The sequence below is a fragment of the Tiliqua scincoides genome, chromosome 1, assembly GCF_035046505.1.
Source record: "Tiliqua scincoides isolate rTilSci1 chromosome 1, rTilSci1.hap2, whole genome shotgun sequence".
Taxonomy (NCBI): Eukaryota; Metazoa; Chordata; class Lepidosauria; order Squamata; family Scincidae; genus Tiliqua; species Tiliqua scincoides.
The window spans coordinates 275,798,134-275,810,181 of NC_089821.1; the positions used below are offsets into that span (position 1 = coordinate 275,798,134).

At 46.8% G+C, this 12,048-nt stretch overlaps 1 protein-coding gene across 1 annotated transcript in view; it reads right to left on the bottom strand.

The window, feature by feature from the left end:
- Positions 1-11,243, bottom strand: part of USP34 (ubiquitin specific peptidase 34) — a 159,522-nt gene extending 148,279 nt beyond the window's left edge. The window contains exon 1 of the mRNA XM_066626313.1: positions 10,882-11,243. Coding sequence (XP_066482410.1) covers positions 10,882-10,924 — 43 coding nt within the window. The 5' untranslated portion in view covers positions 10,925-11,243. The remainder of the gene's footprint in view (positions 1-10,881) is intronic.
- Between the last annotated feature and the right edge of the window lie 805 nt (positions 11,244-12,048).

Consider the following 12,048-nt stretch of genomic DNA (forward strand, 5'->3'; position numbering starts at 1 on the left):
GGGAGAGCCCAATTATCATGCAGGCTGCCCTTTCAGCAGCACTGCTTCTGCAAAGGCATCGCTTCACAGACCACATCTCAGTTGCTGAGCTGTGAGGTGATGCTGCAGCAGAAGGGGTGTTGCTGAAAGGACGGCCCACATGATAACTGTGCTCACCCATAGCTTGAAAGTATGATTAAGATTTGCATATTTTCTCTTCCGTCATTTGCAGTTGATGAGTTTCTACGTGAGAATAAAGTGCTTATTTCTAACCATTATCTGCTTAATGACATCGCTTCCGGACCTCAGCAGGTGCCATGAATGTTATTCAGCCTGCTATATGAAGCAGGTTTGACACCCCTGCTTTAGAGCAGGGGTGCCCGAACAATGGCCTGCAGGCCATTTGCAGCCCCCAATCCAGCCCATGGGGAGCCTCCAGTCTCCAATGAGACTCTGGTCTGCCAGAGACTTGCTGGAGCCCACACTGGCTCAATATGACTGATCTTAGCACGAGGGTTGATGGTTCAACTTCTCACAAGAGCTGTGGGTTGAATTTTCTCTTTGCTGCTTGCTGCTTCACATGTGTGAAGCAACAGCAAAGGAAAGGTTGGCCTTGCTTTGTGAAAGGCCTTTTATAGGCCTTTTATAGCTATCACTAGACCACTTCAGGCTTTCCGGGTGTGCTTACTTAGATGCTTGCAACCCTTAACCCTACCTACAGAGAACAGAAGAACGGCAAGTCTCGCTAGTCCAGAAGCACATCCCTGATTGGCATTATTTTAACCACCCCCATGTCCCATGTGCCTCATTGCCTCTGAAATTATCTTAACCCCCACCCCTTCTCTGGCTTAGTCTATGTTTGGTGAAATCTGAGGTTAGGCTTCAGATTGGATGTGAGTGAAAGCTGTTTACTTCCAAGTTAGTTTGCTCTGTTGCCAGGAGCAGAAGGGAGGACTAAGAGAGATGGAGAAAGAGAGCATACATCTGTGAGTGAACAAGGAAAAACGAACTCCTGCATGAATTCCTGCATGGAGGGAGGGAGATGTGGCGGAAGTGCAGTTTGAGGCACCAGCATTTAAAAGAAGGCATAACATTAAAAATCAATCATGACTCATTTATTAAAATTTATTCAAATTTTAAATTTCAATTTATTTATTTTTCTGGCCCTTGATGTATCAGATATAAGATGTGGCCCTTGTGCCAAAAGGTTTGGACAACCCTGTTCTAGAGCAGGGGTGCCCAAACCCCGGCCCTGGGGCCACTTGTGGCCCTCGAGGCCTCTCAATGCAGCCCTCAGGGAGCCCCCAGTCTCCAATGAGCCTCTGGCCCTCCAGAGATTTGTTGGAGCCCATACTGGCCCAACACAACTGCTCTCAGCGTGAGGGCAACTGTTTGACCTCTCGTGTGAGCTGTGGGCTCCCTCCACTGCTTGTTGTTTCATGTCTGTGATGCAGTAGCGGCAGCAAAGGAAAGGCCAGCCTTGCTTTGTGCAAGGCTTTTTATAGGCCTTGAGCTATTGCAAGACCTTCATTCATTCATATTAATTCATCTTTAATATATTCATTTATGTAAATTAATTCTTTTTTCCCTGGCCCCCCGACACAGTGTCAGAGAGATGATGTGGACCTCCTGCCAAGCCTCTAGAGCAGGGGTGGCCAAACCCCGGCCCGGGGGCCACTTGTGGCCCTCGGGGGCTCCCAATCAGGCCCATGGGAAGCCCCCAGTCTCCAATGAGCCTCTGGCCCTCCAGAGACTTGCTGGAGCCCGTGCTGGCCCAACGCAACTGCTTTCAGCATGAGGACGACTGTTCGACCTTCCACCTGAGCTGTGGGTGAGGGCTCCCTCTGCTACTTGCTGTTTCACATCTGTGATGCAGCAGTGGCAGCAAAGAAAAGGTTGTCCTTGCTTTGTGCAAGGCCTTTTATAAGCCTTGAACTATTGCAAGACCTTCATTCATTCATATAGGTTCCATCTCTAATATATTCATTTAGGTAAATTTATTCAAATTTGAAATGTAAATGAATTTTTCCCCCCGGCCCCCGACACAGTGTCAGAGAGATGATGTGGCCCTCCTGCCAAAATGTTTGGACACCCCTGCTCTAGAGCATCTCCAAAAGCCTGCCTATCAAGCTTCTGCTTGAAGATCTCCAGTGAGAAAGAAACCACTACTACGTTCCTTGGCAACTGACTCCACTGTCAAACTGCTCTTACAGTGAAGAATGTTTTCTCAATACCCAACCAGAATCTCCTCTTCTTCAACAAGCCCATTAAATCTAGATCTCCTTCCAGGGGCAGCAAAGAAGAAATTTTTGTCCTTTCCTATGTGACAGCCCTTCAGGCATTTGAAGATTGCTCTCATTTTCCCCCCAATCTTCTCTGGATTAAACATACTGTCAGAGACAGCTGCCATTCCCTGAATACAGCCTGAATACATCCCTGAATTCCTGTATTCCCTGAATACAGAGTGGAACTTTACTCTGAACACTGTTGCACTCAAGCTCATTACTGAAAAGGCCTTTTGCTAAAATTTGCAAAGGTAGCGAAGAGTTAGGAATGCATGGGAAAATTACTGATCAGGGTTGGACCAGATAATGGGAAGTAGGTGAAACACGAGGAAAGCATGGAAGCCAACTTTATTACCTCCCCAAACAACCTCAGCAGAAAACAGTGTACTTCAGATGCAGCAGATATCAAAAATGGAGTTCTCACAACACCATTATCTGCAAACCAAGTATATGCCTAAGGAAAAGCCCAGAACTCCATCAGCTGGCCCTTTGATAAGAAGGGGCTATGGCACACCACCCAAAAGAAGGAATAATCTCACCATCCAAAAATCAGACATTGGGAAGGAGAAGCAGAAAATTCCAAGTCAGCTCCAGACCATGTGTTGGGAGGTGAGTGTGAAAGAGGTATCCCGAGGTTGGCCAGACATGGGAAGACAGTCTTCTGCCCAGGTCAAGGGGATAAAAGCCAAAACCCAGAGAACAGCATCATCTGAGCACTTCTTCCTGCATCCAGATTGAGCAGCAGACTTTAAGGGCCAGTCCTGAGGATGAGAGCTTGCAAGAATGCATGTGTGCATGTGTATTACGGATGAGAAAGCAAAATAATCTTGTAATTGATAAAGTGTTCTTTGATTGGATTTCTCTGAGGCGGACTCATCCTGCTACAGGGACTAAGATTGGGGAAGTTTTATCACCCTCTGTGGTCCTTCCCTCCTTCAGGGTAGGGCACTTTGGTCTGGGCCCACCTTTTTGTTTCTGACAGTTTTCTGAACCTTTCCTCATGGGATTGTTTTCCAGTCCCCCAATTAACCTCACTGCCCTTCTTTGAGCCTGCTCCAGCTGGGCTGCATCCTTCTTAAATTGCTGTGCCCAGAAGTGGTCACAGTACTCTAGGTGAGGTATGATCAGTGCAGAACAAAACTACTACTAGCTGCTTGGAAGTTACTAATATACTAATGCAGCCTTAAAATCACCTTAGCCTTCTTTGCAGTTATATCACACCACTGACTCAGGTTCAGCCTTACACAAAGGTAAGTGGAATCACTATTCACAACTACTGCCAAGAGCACTCCATAGTTGGTATTGCCACCAACTCATTGTCACCAACGAACAGGCCTTGCTGAGGGAGAGTCAGCATGGCTTCTGTAAGGGTAAGTCTTGCCTCACGAACCTTATAGAATTCTTTGAAAAGGTCAACAGGCATGTGGATGTGGGAGAACCCGTGGACATTATATATCTGGACTTTCAGAAGGCGTTTGACACGGTCCCTCACCAAAGGCTACTGAAAAAACTCCACAGTCAGGGAATTAGAGGACAGGTCCTCTCGTGGATTGAGAACTGGTTGGAGGCCAGGAAGCAGAGAGTGGGTGTCAATGGGCAATTTTCACAGTGGAGAGAGGTGAAAAGCGGTGTGCCCCAAGGATCTGTCCTGGGACCGGTGCTTTTCAACCTCTTCATAAATGACCTGGAGACAGGGTTGAGCAGTGAAGTGGCTAAGTTTGCAGACGACACCAAACTTTTCCGAGTGGTAAAGACCAGAAGTGATTGTGAGGAGCTCCAGAAGGATCTCTCCAGACTGGCAGAATGGGCAGCAAAATGGCAGATGCGCTTCAATGTCAGTAAGTGTAAAGTCATGCACATTGGGGCAAAAAATCAAAACTTTAGATATAGGCTGATGGGTTCTGAGCTGTCTGTGACAGATCAGGAGAGAGATCTTGGGGTGGTGGTGGACAGGTCGATGAAAGTGTCGACCCAATGTGCGGCGGCAGTGAAGAAGGCCAATTCTATGCTTGGGATCATTAGGAAGGGTATTGAGAACAAAACGGTTAGTATTATAATGCCGTTGTACAAATCTATGGTAAGGCCCCACCTGGAGTATTGTGTCCAGTTCTGGTTGCCGCATCTCAAAAAAGACATAGTGGAAATGGAAAAGGTGCAAAAGAGAGCGACTAAGATGATTACGGGGCTGGGGCACCTTCCTTATGAGGAAAGGCTACGGCGTTTGGGCCTCTTCAGCCTAGAAAAGAGACACTTGAGGGGGGACATGATTGAGACATACAAAATTATGCAGGGGATGGACAGAGTGGATAGGGAGATGCTCTTTACACTCTCACATAATACCAGAACCAGGGGACATCCACTAAAATTGAGTGTTGGGCGGGTTAGGACAGACAAGAGAAAATATTTCTTTACTCAGTCTGTGGAACTCCTTGCCACAGGATGTGGTGCTGGCGTCTAGCCTAGACGCCTTTAAAAGGGGATTGGACAAGTTTCTGGAGGAAAAATCCATTATGGGGTACAAGCCATGATGTGTATGCGCAACCTCCTGATTTTAGGAATGGGTTAAGTCAGAATGCCAGATGTAGGGGAGAGCACCAGGATGAGGTCTCTTGTTATCTGGTGTGCTCCCTGGGGCATTTGGTAGGCCGCTGTGAGATACAGGAAGCTGGACTAGATGGGCCTATGGCCTGATCCAGTGGGGCTGTTCTTATGTTCTTATGTTCATGAGCACACTATGAACACACAAGAGAAAATCATGCCTCCGCTGACTGGTCTAACTCTCCAGACAAGATTAAAACAGTGATAGTAGGCAGCTATTTGGGTCCAGTTCTGGAGGAAGTTTACATTCCATGTTTGCTTACCTACAACCTCTCCTATGGGACTGGGAGAGAGAGATGGTATTTGTGGATGGCCATTTTAGACTTCTCATGTGCAAAGGTTAGAAAGAAAAAAGGGCTGCCAGAACCCAGGATGTGTCTTTGAACAACTGGAGACCAGCAGAGCAGCTGGGAGAGCAGCCACAACCACTGGGGCTTAGTATCGTTCTTCCCCCTTCAAGGCTCTGTATGGCCAAAACAGAACAGGCTGGGAACTAAATCCTCTTCTCCCATGCAGCACTGCAGCCTTGATTCTCTAACCTTCCAATGGATTTGTCAATTGTCCATTACACCTGTCTGCCTTTCCCAGGTCAGTTGGAGGCAATTCTTACTCATCACATACAATTACAACAGTAGGTATTAACAAGCCTGTGTTTACAAGTTGGTATAGTACAGGGGGCTAAAAGGCTGAGCTGTGAACAAGGACTTCCCTGGTTTGAACTTTGCACATGCCACAAACTCTGTTCACTGCCTTTGGTAAATCACTCCTCATCCTCAGCTCTCCAACTGCAATACAGGGAAAATACTTACCTTACAGGTTTGTTAGAAGGACAGCCATCAAACACAAACAAAATAAGTGAAGTGCTTTGTACACTTAATTTAATGACTGATTCGTGTGCAACATTTTGTACTTGAACACATTCCCATATGAAAATTACACATATGTTGCTGTTTACCAACAGCACCCAATCGTATCTGAAAATCACAGCTTCAGCCTGCATCACACGGTTGAAACACAAGAACATTGTTCAGAAATGATGGGAGTCAAGTGTATTTTATATTCAGGAATCTGTTCATGTCCTAAATTAATTTATGAAATGACTACAGTTATACTACAGAAATACTCTTAAATAAAGAGATCTAAGAGATCAAAAGAGACAAGGAGTTTCTAAGTAAGTAAACAGCATGGTTCAATTCAGAATACATGCTTGATTGTGCAATAGCTCTCAACTGAAACAACACTGTGCCACTTAAATACCCCATTTCTGACACAACATACAAACCTATTTCACAGAAGACACCCATTATGGATACCTACGTAAATGCAGTTCAAAAGATCATGCACTTTCTCTCAAAGACAGATTCATATATTACAGTATAGTTCTAACCTCATATTTTCACCATTCTTCAACCTTAAAAGAATACTCTTTTAAAAAGAATACGGGCAGGAGGTCCTTCAACGCTTAAAAGAATATGGGCAGGAGGTCTGGTCTAGAGGGTAGAGCCTCCGTCTGCCTGAAGATAACATCCACAAGGTCGCCAGTTCGAGGCCACCGGCACCGTGCGACCTTGGAGCAGCTGACAAGCTGAAGCCGAGCAATTCCATCTGCTCGGAGCGTGGGAGGATGGAGGCCAGAATGTGAAGCCAGATCGGAATGAAACACCTTGAATGTAGTAGTTCTTGAAAGAACCTTCTTTGAAATTGTAAAAATCCCTATTTAAATAGGGATTTAGATAAAGCCTGCCTATGTAAACCGCCTTGAATAAAGTCTTGAATAAAGACCAATAAAGGCGGTATATAAATACCTGTTGTTATTGTTGTTGTTATTATTATTATTATTATTACTCTCACATTTACAATGAATAAGAAAAAGCCACCCTAAAAATGCAAGGAAGTTTAATTCCTTTTAATTCTGCAAAAGTTCTACACTGGCAGACCTATCCAAGCTGAGCCCACTGCAGAGATGGGGATTAGGGTAATATTAAAAACACACACTTGTCACATGCTTAACTTTCATCATAGGAGCAACAGGACTGCAGTTCATGCGATTATTGGAGATAAGCCTATTCAGTATTTGTCCTTCTACATTCTACAAATTGTTCCTGAATATTACTGCTTACGGTCATATTAACAGAAACTACTTCAGTTTAATAAACTCTCATCAAATTCTTCTCTGCTGTTTTTCCAAAAGAAAGAACCCAAGGGAGAACTCTTTAAAGAGAAGGGATGCATGTATATTGTGAAGAGCTCAGGGTTGGGGCCTGCCTTTGTGTTTCTTATCCTGCAAAGTACCACACATTTCAATGGAACCATATATTAATAGTCTAAATCAGAGTGTTTCAAAGTGTGCTCCTAGGAGTCCTGGGGCTCCCTGAGACACTTTCAGGGGCTCCAAGAGCACATCATAAATGGCAGCCACTACTTGGCGCTGCATAACTCCAAGCATGTACCAGTGCTCTGGGGTTCTCCAAGAACATGTATGCACCAGCAGGGTTCCCCAAGACTTTGTTTAGGACTTACACATGTAATTCATTTGCTATCACATACACAGAAATAGGTATGAGACAAAGATAACAATAAAATTTGCAATATTTTATGTTTTCCAAATAGTACACGCAGATGTTCTTAACTGTGGAACTAGTTTAGTTTCTGAAATCTCTCTCAGAGCACAACTCCAGTAATTTTAATATAATGAAGAGGCAATCCCAAATGCTCAGCAGATATGTCAGAGGACAGCTAGCAACTTTTGATCATGACTTCATTCTTTATTACCTTTCTTGCTTAAAAAAAAAGATGAGCCTTGAATTGATATTTCTAGACATAATATTTTAAAAAAATTAAATAATTAAGTTTCTTAAAGGTGAAGAAAGAAAAGCTACAGCACATGAACCGGATAACCTTTTATGCACAAAACCCCCTTTTCTTGCAACCATCTCATGATAACAACCCATACCATTTAGTGGGGATAAAAACCTTTTTCAACTGCTGTCCCTTTCTCCATTTGGATCATTATATTTTTGCAGATGATGGAAATTTCTTAGCTCCTGCAACTTAAAATTTTTTCCACTACCTTTGCAGGTCACACAAGTTAGAAAAAGATTTCCTCTATCCATCTTTCTTGATATACTACAAGTTGGGGAAGGGGACCAATAACTGTCATTTTGAAGTTGTTGACAGTAAGTAGAATTTAAGGATTGGAGAAGCCCACAGGCAAAAATAAGTGATTGTTATTTAGGTTCTATGATATGAAGAATGAGGAACTAAAAGGCCCCACTAAGTAAATGGTTACTCCTGATTGAGTATCAGTATTGTGAATTACACTTACACAGCTTACAGGACCAGGTCCTGAATGTAAGGAAGAGTATGTGAGCACAAAGAAGACACAAAGAGTTCTGATGAGCTCAAATGACAAGTCAGCTTAATTGCAAAGTTAAGGAAGCAGGAAGAAAGTTTAAGGAAATACAAGATGTGAAGCCAATAGTGAAGTAATACATTGCACAGCCAACTTCTTTTCTCAGTTCAAGTACTGCAACTACATTAATTTTCTTACTTTATTTGTACCCTGCCTTTCTGCCCAAAGGGACCCAAGGCGGCTTACAACAATGATTAAAAACACAAATAAAAGCATAATTTAAGAAACAAGATAAAAACATATTTCCAACAGACATCTTAAAAACAGCAATCAGATAAAAAGTGTAAAAAGATCAAACAGCAACAGTTTATAAAAAGACCCAAGCCTGCAATCCGATATTAAAAGATATTGAAAGATGTTTAAAAATGATGTTAAAAAGTCCAGGAACTCAGATCGCTTGTCTAAAAAGAAAAGTTTACAGGCCTTGCAGGAAGGTTTCAAGAGAGGGAGCAGTTCGTAAATCAAGGAGGAGGGAATTCCATAGTGTTGGTGCCACTACTGAGAAGGCTCTATTTCTTGTCTTCCTCAGAACAGCTGAATAAGGGTGCAATCCTAACCAACACTGGCATACCTGTGCCATGGGGCATATGCTGCATCCTGAAGTTGGGAGGGGGGGAGTCAGAGAGGCCTCCTCAAAGTAAGGCAATGTTTGTTCCCTTACCTCAGAGCTGCATTGCACTTACCTCAGTGCTGGAAAGTTGCTTAGGATTGTGCTCTAAGAGAATTAGGGCCCAATCCTATCCAACTTTCCAGCACTGGTACAGCCACAATGCAGCCCCCAAGTAAGGGAACACACATTCCCATACCTTGTCCCTCAGTGACTGTCCCTCCACTGCAGGATGCAGCTCATGCTCCACTGGTACAGCTGCACCAGCACAAAATGCATCCAGGAATAAATTACTATGACCTCATGACTCTTACCCATGAGGAAGTGGGTGAGGGCTTCAGCCACTATCACTATAATCTACATCATGTATTGGAAAACTACATCCCAGATAAACAAAATAATGAGAAATGCTACAGATCGACAGTTGACAGAACTCTTCAACAAGATGCAATGACTACAAGTAAATAATCAAACCAGCTAATAAAGCAACTTGCAAAAGTTAATAACATTTTGATTTTTCTTTCTTTCTCCAAGGCTCTAGCCTAAAAATATGATTTATTTAAAGAGTTTTCTATTAAAAATAAGTTATAACAAACCCCCCTCCCGAAACCATTACAATGATAAATCTAGTAATCATTTAAAGCAGTAATTTTCAACCACTGTGCCATGGCACAATGGTGTGCTTCAAACAGTCCATGGGTGTGCAGAAGGCAAATGGGGGAAGGTCATTTATTAGTAGAGCCATTTGGGGATTTGATTCTCCCACCTGCAGCATTGTGTACCTTGTCAATTGCCAAAAAAAACTGATGGTGTACCTTGACAATTTTACCACCTTGCCAGTGTGCTGAGAGATGAAAAAGGTTGAAAATTGCTGATTTAAAGACACATAAGATTTGCTGCCCAAACCTTTTGTAGTTCAGAGAAGCAAGACTCACTCAAATCCAACTTACTTCAAAATAAGTGTGTGCAAGAATCACAGCATCACACAAATGCCACTTCAGGATGATTGCTTAATACAGCTGCATAGTAAGCATAACAAGAGAGAACTCTTTATTTGAACCTAACATTATAACCAAGGAGGCAAAAGGACCTGGAAACAGATCCCAAAGCAAACTTGACACCCACAACAAACTTAAAATAAAAACACTTGTGTGGATATGTAGAGGATAAAAGAAGTGAAATAAGATCTTTGCTTTTAAAAACACATTAAACAACATCTGTACTTTACCCGGGAAAACCCCTACGTGCTAAGAGGGAGTAAGAATCCACAACAGCAACAAATCAGAAAATACACTGCTATCCTCTCCTCTCTGCAACCAAAAAGGAAGACTTCCAAAAAGGAAGACTTTCTTGGGTGTCAAGAGCGTTCCCCTTAGGATACAACTACTGTGGGTGAAGTGGGAGGCAAGCAAAGGATGTTGCAAGGAGAGCTTTACTCTTGCTCGCTTCAGACACATCCAGGCTGCCCAAGGTGGTGTTGCTGGCCTGCAAACTGAATCAAAGCATAAGCACCAACAACTAGGCCTTGGATGAGGCTATTTAGGTGGAACATGCAGCAGGGACATGTGGTGGGTGGGGAGGTAGGGGGAAGCAGAGCCTGGGGGGCAGAGATGAGCTGCTTCCTCACCCACCTCCATCCATCAAGGGGGCTCCCTTTACACCACTATCCCTCCTGCACCCCGCATTTCGAGGGAGGCCAAGGAGGCAAACGTGAAAGGGAGGAAATGAGCATGACAGACACTCTCCCCTCAATCCCATCGCCCCCCTTCATCAGAAGGGGGGCGGCCAGCCGCACCCCACACCCGCTGGATGGGGAGCAAGCCCCAAAGTGGCCTTGCTCCCTGTGCCCACTGCAGAGCCCTCAAGAGAGGGGCTCCACACATTTCAACCCTCTCCAGTGAGGCCCAGCGAGGGGGGCAGGAGGTGGATTCCCCCACCGCCTTGATGGGGGGAGGGGGCACCTACTCCCCCGCGCTGCCACTACGAGGCCTGCGACTTACTCTCGTTCAAGACCTCCAGCAGCTCGGCGCAGCTCTCGCACATTGTTCATGAACCAGCAGCAGCAGCCGCCGCCTCCTCCTCCCGACCATTGATTGATCCGCTCCCGGTCGCCGCTGATTGATGGATGGATGGACGGGCGGGGGAGGGGCGCGGGGGGAGGGGCAGCTGAGTGTGACAGAGAAATGGGGGGGCCGGGAGCGGAGCAGGAGGGCGCGGGGGGCGAGCGCGCAAGTGGCTCCTGCGGGGCGGGGGCGCTGGAGGCGAGGGGGGCTGACTGGCCGATGCAAGTGAGCCTGGCGGCGCCTGGAAGGTGGGGGAAGGGTGGAGGAGACGAGTCACTCACTGGCTCCTAAGGCCTCCTCGCGCCGCCATTTTGCTGAGGGAGGAGGGGACGGCACGAGGGAGGGAGAGGGGCGGGGGCGGGCGGGGGCGGGGCGCGCGCAGAGCGAGCGAACGGGCCCGCCTCGGGTGTTTCCGGCCAGGGGCGGCGGGGGACGAAGGGAAAGAGGGAGGGGCAGCGAGCGAGCGAGCGAGCGCGCGGCGCCTTCGAAGGAGGAGGCGGCCGTTGGGCGGGCAAAATGGCGGCATCTCCGCCCCCTCCTTGGCGCGCGCGCGCGGCGGGAAGCGTTACGTCGACGTGAGAGGAGGGTGCGGGCACTCCTGAGGGAAGAGCCGGCCCAGTCGCGCCTCAGGCAGGGAGGGAGGGAGGAGTGCTTCGCCGAGGCGGGCGTCGGGGTCAGGCTCGATGGGAGGCGCCTGGCGCCGTGGGAAGCTCCACCCGCCTGCCCTGCGCTCCTCGGGCCACGCAAGGGGGAGGCCGCCAAGAGCCTTCCGCGGGGCTCTTCAGGGGCACGGCGCGCTCCCAGCCACGCCCGCGCCGGGTCTCGCTCAGGCCGGGCGGCGCCCTACGCGAGGCCAGCCTTCGTGGCTCCCCCGGACCCCGCTTTCGTTCAGGTGCCGCAGTCTCGCCAGGAGTCGGAGCAGGGCTTGCGCGCGTGGTTCGGCCCCCATGTCCACGTGCCCCAGTGCGTGGCTCACTTGGTGGAACAGCACAAGCCTAGGCAGGTCTACTCAGGAGTAGGTCCCATTAGAGTCAATGGGGCTTACTCCCGGGTAAGTGTGGATAGGTTTTCAGCCTCAACCCAATTCTATGCATGTCTACTCAG